We start from the raw sequence: 9,701 nt of genomic DNA, 5'->3' as shown, positions 1-9,701 counted from the left end.
AGATGGTGTTGCTTATGTGCCATTCAAATGATGATGGTTATGTTTTTTAAATACTAGGTATTGATAATCGTAAAAATGTTACCTCTTCCGAAACTGGTATTGACCACACCCAAGTACCCAACATATCATTTGTTTAGAGTCATAACATAACGCATTTGATAGGTTTTTTTTTTGAGGGACGCATTTGATAGGTTCATATGAAATGTGATTACACGTTTAAAATATTACCTCCCGGATATTTTACCATCTAAGCTAGTGAATACTTCCTCCGACTCAAAAAAATTGTAACACTTTGATTAATACGTTTACCGAGACATAACTTTGACCGTAAATATCTCTAATCATACTTCTTTTTTTTAATCTTAAAATTTAATATTATGAAAAATATCCAATGAAATCAATCCACCAACATTTTACTTATAATATTTGGTTTTAATAATTTAGTAAAAATTTATGGTCAAAGTTAATAAATGAATAGTGGCAAAATTGAAAGTGTTGCAATTTTTTGAAACGGAGGAAGTATATATATTGGATTTTTCATGAAATGCCCCTGAGGTTTGCCTTAATGCACCAAATACCCCTAAACTTTTCAGAATGCACCAAATACCCCCAAGGTTTAGTATAAATACACAAAATGCCCAAAATGACTATATTCCGTTAACTCCGTTAACTTTAAATTTAATTTAATTTAATTTTTTCTCTTTTCCTTTTGATTTTTTTTTTCCATTTTTTTCCTCTCTCTCCCCTCCCTTCTTCCCTGTCCTTCTCTTCTTTGGGTTGGAAGCACCATGGAAACCCTTTTCTTCCTCACCACCACCACAACCACCACACACCACCCTGCTATCCTCTTCTCTTCCTCACCACCACCAAACACCGCCATCGATACCAGCGTACTTGAGCGGACCCGCCCAGATCGTCGCGAATCCGCAAACACGCAGCCATCCACCACACACCACCCCGCTAACCCCTTCTCAAATCTGTAGCCGCCGCAACCCGCAAACATCCAAACCCGCAGCCACCGCAACCAACCAACACCGCGCCCGCAAATCTAACAATCTTGTATTTTAGGTCCTGATTTTTCTAGAATTGAGTTTGTTTAATTCTTATAGAAATTAGGGAATTAAATGGAGAGTTGAGGAATTCAATTGGAGAATTGTGAATTTTAATTGGGGAATTTTGAAGGTTGATGCGTGGAGGAGAGAGAAAGCTTGAACTATCTTGAATGGTGGTTCCATGGCAGTGGGGAGAAAAATAGAAGGGAATGGGCGAGATGAGAGAGGAGATGGAGATGGTGGTTACGTTGGAGCGAGGTCGGCGGGCCAGCGGCAGGAGAGCATTGTGTCTGGTGTTTTTTGGGGGTGGTTGCTATGGTGGATTGGTGGTAATGTGGGAAGGAGAAAGAAGAACCAGAGGTGGAAGATGCAAGGATTTTTTTTTTAAATAGTTAATTTTTTAAGACTTTAATTAAGTTAATTAAGGGTTAATTAATGTAATTAAGGGTTAATGTTAGGATAAATAGAGAATGATTTATTAAGGGCAAAAAAGTAAACATACGCTAACGGGGACTTAACGTCCGTTAGCCTTGTGGGCATTTTGTGTATTTATATTAAACCTCAGGGGTATTTGGTGCATTCTGGAAAGTTTAGGGGTATTTGGTGCATTAAACCAAACCTCGGGGGCATTTCATGAAAAATCCGTATATATATTGTTATCACACACGATACCGTAGGAATGAGATTAAGAACTAAATGGTGTACTCCATACAACTTTTACAAAATACAAACACGTATTTCAAATTTGTAAAAATAATCGACATTGTACGGAGTATGTCAATTCGCAAAAACAAATACCCATACATAGTACTCCATAACCTAGTCAAAACCCTAGCATTGGATTCATACATAGTATTGGATTCAATGTCATGGTCTATTGTATTTAATTTGCTATTTCCATGGCTTAGTTGTACAAGATTAATTATGTTGCAATTACACAGAAATTAAAACAGAAAAAGGAGGCCGGGGAATCCCAAGCACTAACATAGTAACATATTGTTCCTAACCTTTGAAATAAATACACATAATTGTAACATAATTGACTTTTAAAGGTCAAATGCTTATCTATGTGTGTTTGTTATGTGGTTTAATTCACATTGAACATTGGATTCATGCACAATAGTTACCAAATAATTGGAATTAAATCTCCATAATGAGAAACATATTAATTAGATAAGATTTGTTAAACTCCTAAATCGGCAATAATTGGTAAAGAAGTAATGAATTAAGTTATAATTTAAAGCCCTCTTAAGAACCACTCCTAATTAATCCTTTAAATACCCTTCAAGCTAGTCTTACTTCTCACAACAACAGAAATTCCATTTTGTTCTAGTCAATTGTTTCCAATCCTTCATCATCCATGACAAAGAAAGAATCGAGAGGTCGTCAAAAGATAAAAATGGCCAAGATTAAAAACCCAAGCCACAGACAAGTTACCTTCTCAAAACGTCGTTTAGGCCTGTTTAAAAAAGCTAGTGAAATATGCACTCTTTGTGGTGTAGAAGCCATTATAATTGTCTTCTCCCCTGGCCAAAAAATCTTCTCTTTCGGACACCCTGATGTCGAATCTATAGTCAATCGATTCCTTAGTCGTACCAAAGATGAAGGTGGTGTTGGTGGTCAACAAAGCTCTACTATGCGTGAACTCAACATGCAACTAACCAAAATACTTGATCTCCTAGAGGCTGAAAAGGTTAGGGGAGAAGTGTTTAACAACTTAAAGAGAAACCCTAGCCAATGGTGGTGGGAGGCGCCTATCGATACCCTTGGCTTGCAAGAACTCGAAATTTTGAGTGCTTCAATGGAGGATCTTAAGAAAAATATAGCTAATCAAGCTATTTTTCTAGAGAAAAAAACTTCTTCTGCATCAATTATGGATAATGGTAACAATGATGTTCGAGTTTCGGATCATCAACATTTTGATCTTAAATCTATTGAGGCCAAAATTGAAGGGTTTTCTAATCATGATCATCAATTTGGAAATTTTCATTCACAAAAGTTCTTCTAAACAAAAACAAAAGGGAAATGGAAAAAAACATTTTCCGAAAAAGTGTTTTTCGAGTTTCGGATCATCTACTTTTTGATCTTAAATCTACTGAGGCCAAAATTGAAGGGTTTGCTCATCCTGATTATCAATTTGGCAATTTTCGATTTTTATATAACGGGAAAAATTGAAAAATCATTATCCGTGAAAGTGTTTATTTTTCAAAATAAACAAAGGTTTAATTAGTTTTACCTCTTAATTGACTAGCATCTCACTAGTCCAACCTTGGTGTTTTTTTTTTATTCCTACTTTATTTTGTTTTTTTGGTCGTATCTTGTATTTTTGTTTTCTTTTGTTGAAATAATTATTAAGCACAAGTTTAGTAGTAATAATTAAACTTTGTTCATGCAATTAAAGTGACGAAGATTATTCTATTTGGTTTTGATTATCTGTGTATGTAACTCATACATGTGTTGCCTAAAATTATCATTTACAATAAACATGTAACATTAATTAAGGTTTTACATAGGAGATTTTATTTGCACCAAAATAAACATAAGGAGACGTATATACTTGATTTGCCATATTATACCATCTTCAACAAAATAGTTACTTACCGATAAGTCAGAATCACATCAATTTTATCGGTGGTGCGGATGTGGGAAATTACAAATTATAAATGAGGAAGGCGCATTATTTGGGACGTTTATATCCAAGAAAGTACTTAAAATAAGTGATTTTAGTTTCACTATTAAGAGCGATGCCCACTATTTGGGATGTTTATATCCAAGGAAGTACTATTCGAGTCCCATACCATTTAACCCTGGTAATTGAGCTGTAAACGCTGGACTTGCACCAAATTTGAAAATGTTTACAGTGTTGCCTGCAACACCCAAACCAGAGTAAATAAAATCATCAATTGTAACTTTTGCAGGATCCTTACAAAAATACCCTGACATTCCTCTAGGTAGACTGAAGTCTCCGACACAATAATCGAAAATCGTATCATCATAAGAGAGAGACACCAAGAGGGGAAAAGTGGAAAAAAAAAGGTGTCATATGCATGGTTGTTACTTGAATTTCTTTTGAATTTCAAGTCTATTTATAATAAGTACTCCGTAGTCCGTACCCGAATAACATTGTATGTTGTACAACATGATCGATTGGTAAGTAGTTTGGCGTTAGGAGATATCTCAACAACTGTTTTTTAGTCACTACGTCATTTTCTTAATTTAATTACAAAATCATTGAAAATTTTCTTACTAGGTCTCAACAACTATTTATCAATAAAAGTTTTTGTGCGCACAAGGTGTACAATAAATTTATTGTACACCAAGATATCTTTTACACATTTTTTTGTAACTTTAACCTAGTTTTCATTGACTTTTATATTAGTAAAAAAAAAGTCGATAGATAAACATTTTAAAAGGTTAAATGATTAATTTTATACATTATTAGTGATTTTGAAGAAATATGTTTTATTAAAATGAAAAAATTTTATCATTAAAAAAATAGATAACTTTTACATATATAAGCTTAACTTTTAAGCATTTTGAGTTAACTTTTAATCCGGTGTACAATATTTATTGTACAACCCTTGTAAATAAGAATTTGTGATTTACCAATAACGTACATTTTACTAGTTGCGTGAATATTTTCGGTCAAAACCCTCTCGAGTTATATCCTACAATTTTGTATCTTGTGTGTCGCTTTCTTTTATGGTTTAGATATTTGTACTTTGTCATTAACTTATTATTTCTGTACGGAATACTCCCCTAGGCCCAGTTCTATACCAGAATATCATATTCTAGTATTATGGGCTCAAAGAGTAATAAAGGCCAAGGCCCATTCTATGACCTATAAATACTCATTTATGGGGGAAGGTAAAGGAGACTTCTCTACACTCTCTACTCCCTCTTCTCTACACTCTACACTCTCTACTCCCTCTTCTCTGTACTCCATCTCTTTATGATATTTCACTAATGTTGGGTGTCGGAGGCTCCGATCCGGGAAACCTCCCCCGGATTTGGGGTTCACTTTGCAGGAAATCACCTCCACATTCAAGATACGAAGATCCGACCACACAGGGGTGAAGCCAGACTCGGTTATCAAGGGGGGCCGAACACTAATTAAGCAGGTGGGCTTAGCCGCTAATAGAAAACTATCTAATGTTAACTCGTTAGTCTTTTATTTAATATGTGTGGTTGGACCTCCAGGGGGCCATGGCCTACCTAGACCCTCACTATGCTTCGCCCCTGCGACCACACCACCTGATTCTAATACCGAAATAATTGACGCTAGAAAAAGGGGCACAATAACATACCATTGTGAATTATGATACGTGAATTACGTAAAATTGGAATGATTCCCGGCTAACATTAAAATTTCCAAAATAAGTCTCTTTTTATGAAATCCCCAATCGGTTGTCTATGTCAGCGGAAGTTTTTCGTTGCTAAAGACATAACGATTTTGCTTAAAGTAAACCCATTAATTGAGTACAATTATTCACTCTCCCCACCCCCTTTTTTGGTAGAAAAGAGGTGCAATTATTTACATTGACATAACACAAAAGAAAATCATTGCACATAAGATGAATAAATTAAGAAAATGAAGTGAATTTGATCAATTTGAACCACCAAATATTTTCTTGAGCTTCTGCACTTGTGCAAGATCTAGCAAAGTGACCTTCTCAATCAACTCTGACGGTAGGGTGTTTCGGAATAAACCGGTGGTAAATATTTGGTTACCGGGATTTTCACTAGCGAAACTTACGTATGCAAGCGCCGGCGTTGATCCGATGTTAGCTTGGAAGTGGAATAGTGTAGGTGGGAATATCATCATGTCCCCCTTAGTTAAGGTTTTATAGTATGCAGTGTTATTTGTGTCAACAAATCCAGCAATCAACGTTCCTTCAATTAGGATGGCTAGCTCTGCCACACGATGTGAGTGGAGTGGTACAACTCCACCTACACCCAAGTCTGCTCGTACCATTGAAATACCCATACCGTTCAAGCCTGGGAATTGGGGAGCATATGCCGTGTTTGCACCAAATTTAAAAATGTTTGCCGTGTTACCTGCATCACGTAAGCCAGAGTAAACGAAATCATCTACCGTGACTGTTGTAGGGTCTTTACAAGAGTACCCTGTTGGCCCCGGAGGTAAGCTCAAGTCTCCGACACAATAGTCAAAAACTATATTAGCCGAAGAGAGAGATATTAGAAGAGAAAGGATGGAAAGAATACGAAAAATCATCTTAGGAAATGATCAATTAATTAAAGGTCGTTGGTTGTATACTTGTATAGGTGTATGTAGTGAATGTACACTAACAAAGGTGTTTAGTTTGATTTCTCGTGAGGGATTTGGAAGCCTATTTATATACACAAATTTGTGGTTTGGGTTGTAACTTGTTTAATTGTTATACATAGCACGTAGTATATCACATACTACCTCCGTTTTCAAAAAGATCTTTACAGTTACTATTTGCACGGATTCCAATGCAATATTTAACTACAAATATATCCAATTTCGTATGTGAAAAAATTATCAAAATTTGATATTCTGAAAATACATCCCGAGACCAATCTAACAAGATTTTACATGTAACGTTTTGATGTATATAATGATGAGATTTACGGTCAAAGTTTTTATACTTTGGACACATTTTCCAAAGCGTAAAGAACTTTCTGAAATAGAGGTAGTACGTGCTAGGGCATTGACTTTTAAGGAATAATTAATTGATGTAACTTGATCATAATTAACTACTTCGTATTTTATTTAAGATCTTACGGATCAAGTCGTTTGTAATGTACTCTAATCCGTAATATCAAATTATCAATTATTACGATCACCAAAAGAAAAATTATCAACTCTTACAAAGTCTTGGTAATGTAATATAGAATTATCATTACATATTGATATATGATAATTAATCTAATACCGAGCAATGAAATAGACATGAGAGCTAATCCTTTATTTTTATAAACTTGGTTTACGTAATTTGATGCATAATTAAGTTGCCTGTGACAATATTATTTATCATGGACCATTTTGTTTAATGTTAAATCTGGAAATCAGTTGGTTTCTGTCTGTTTTTATGGCCTCTGGGAATTATTATACGTTAGGAAATTTGAATGCGACAAGAAAAGATGCATAGGATCACCCAACCATATACTGTAGTCTGTAGGCAATTTTATTCATTTGTTGTGCTTTGTGAGTTGTGAGTTGTGACCATCATCAACCATATAATGTACGGAGTAGGCAATTTTCTACGTACATACAACAGTAGGGGCGGACCTATGAAGCCCCGGAGGAGTTTAAAGGGACCCCTATTATTTTAAAAAAAAATTAATAAACTGATTTTGAGGTAATTAATTGCACTTAAATAAATAAGATATACGAAGTATATAATTAACTTACATTAATCTTAATGAAATACATTTGGCATGATGGTTGTTTGTCTAGGTCTCTAACTAGGCAACTTGGGTTTGAATCCTTGTGAAAGGACTTTATAAGATTATTTTTTAAAATTTATTTTATTTTTTACTTGTCGTTTGTTGATCCTCTAGCTAAATTCTTCATGTTTTTTTTGTTTTTCCCTTTTCCCTTTGTAAGTCATTTTTTCTTATCACTTTTTTATTTTGTTGTTTCTATAATGATACATGATTTAATTTGATTTACAAAAACAAAAAAAAAAGTGTACGGCGTAGTTTATTTTTTCTTCAAAATTATTTTATAATTTCCATAAGATATGTTTCTAGTAATGTATATACTCCATTTTTATATACTTATAGTTGCATGTTACCTTGAACTTTTTAGAGGTGTAATTAATTACCGCAAGTACTAAATACAGTACAAAATATCCTAAATGTAGGATAGATTAATAATATTAAAAATACTAAAAGACTAATATACCCATTGTTTTATCGATACTCATTCTTTCTCCAACCTCTCCCCTGATTATCTTCTTCCCTTATCTGAATCTCCGATCTTCTAAATTGATGAAAAAATTTTATTGTTGATTTGACTTTCTAAAATAAGATTTACTGGCAATTATTCTAAACTTCAAATTCAAAACTTTGGTCTGGATGAACTTTCAAGTGTATTATATAGTCTCTTCCCAATTGAAAGGAAAAACTTTCAAGTGCATTATATAGTGTCTTCCCAATTGAAATGAAGGCATCGAGGTAAATGATCCGGGATTTTTTTTCCGGCAGTCGCACAAGAGCTCCAGAAATTCTTTCCGGCAGTCATATAAGGGCTCCGGAAATTTGATCCGGCAGTCAATCAAGAGTTCCGGAAATACTTTCCGGCAGTTAGCTAAGAGTTTCAGAGATTGTTTCCGACATTCAGATAAGCGCTCAAAAACCCGACGGTTCTTTGTTGTTGCCGGCAACACCATTTGACAGTCAAGAATTACAGAGTTTACAGAGTAGCAAGGCGTTGATAGTTGTTTACAAGTGCAGTGTCAAATACGGAGTAGTTATTGGATATGAATAGTTTAGATTAAGGGAAGGGCAACTTAGGAAGGAAAAAAAATAAAATGAAATTTAATTGTCCTGCATTTAGGGAAAATCTAATTTGTATTTAGTACCGCCCTTAATTACTTAGTAAATAGATTTATAATGTCTCACAAGCGTTGAGAATAATTTAAATTCCTTTTTTTTATTAGTGTTTGTGTGTGCTATTTGTTCATAGATAATTATTGTATTAAAGTAAATTTCCTTTAAATTATGAAAAACTCATTTTCCATTTTAAATTGATATCGCGCCAATTTATTGTTATAATTTGGACTATTCTTATGAAAATCCAAAATTAAAGTTCATAAATTCTCCACGTAAATCATAAATTTTTTTGGACCTCCATAAATAAATTCCTGGGTCCGCCCCAACTGATGCAAGCCTAGAGATATAGCCGAAAGTTGTACGTTATGCATGATACCGAGTATAAGTTATACGGAGTACAAACTAGCACTGGTTACAAACTTTATTACTTTGCATATATATTGCTATCCAGTTGTAAGGATTGTATTTTCTAACCTTAAGGATGGAAATTAAATCCCACCCTGGGCATTTTGGGAATAGATTTTTTACCCTTCTCCAATATATTTTCAATGGAGCCCGCTAACGGGTGTCCCGGGACGTTAGATAAGAAATACATTTCATTGCACAAACATTTTAATTTTAATTTCAATTCACAAAGATTAATAAATAAATCATGTATCATATTCTACTTATCTAACGTCCCGGGGGCACCCGTTAGCTTTTGCCATTTAAGAGATACACTTGGTCAGACACGAGTATTAAGAAAAAGTATTGAATGAAATAAAGTAATAAAACAAGTGGGGTTGATTAGATATTTTAATCAGAAAAATAAGTTGGGACCATGTCATTTTAGGGGGTGGGGGTGGGGGTGGGGTGTAGATATATTATTTAATTAGATGGTGGGGTTGATAAGTTACTAAAAATGAAAAGTGTATCTCTTAAATAAATATGGATGAAAAAGACAAGTGTATCCCTTAAATAAACACAGAGGGAGTATAAAAGAAGAATTCATTTTTGGGTACAGTTGTACATTTGTATCTCAGCGTGTACCCCTCCGCCGGTGATAAAACTATATTCAAATTTACATTATTATATATATGTACATATTCTCTTTTCTTATTTTTG

At 34.2% G+C, this 9,701-nt stretch overlaps 2 protein-coding genes across 2 annotated transcripts; one reads left to right on the top strand and one right to left on the bottom strand.

Moving 5' to 3' along the window:
* Nucleotides 1–2,451: 2,451 nt before the first annotated feature.
* LOC110792181 (agamous-like MADS-box protein AGL61) lies at nt 2,452–3,060 on the top strand. Its single transcript, XM_021996991.1, has one exon. The coding sequence runs from the start codon at nt 2,452–2,454 to the stop codon at nt 3,058–3,060; it is 609 nt and encodes a 202-aa protein (XP_021852683.1).
* Nucleotides 3,061–5,306: 2,246 nt separating this feature from the next.
* Nucleotides 5,307–6,385, bottom strand: LOC110792182 (auxin-binding protein ABP19a-like). Its single transcript, XM_056835526.1, has one exon. The coding sequence runs from the start codon at nt 6,286–6,288 to the stop codon at nt 5,659–5,661; it is 630 nt and encodes a 209-aa protein (XP_056691504.1). The 5' UTR covers nt 6,289–6,385; the 3' UTR covers nt 5,307–5,658.
* Nucleotides 6,386–9,701: the final 3,316 nt, after the last annotated feature.

The sequence above is a fragment of the Spinacia oleracea genome, chromosome 2 (assembly GCF_020520425.1).
Source record: "Spinacia oleracea cultivar Varoflay chromosome 2, BTI_SOV_V1, whole genome shotgun sequence".
Classification (NCBI taxonomy): domain Eukaryota; kingdom Viridiplantae; phylum Streptophyta; class Magnoliopsida; order Caryophyllales; family Amaranthaceae; genus Spinacia; species Spinacia oleracea.
This window is presented reverse-complemented; position numbering and strand designations above follow the sequence as displayed.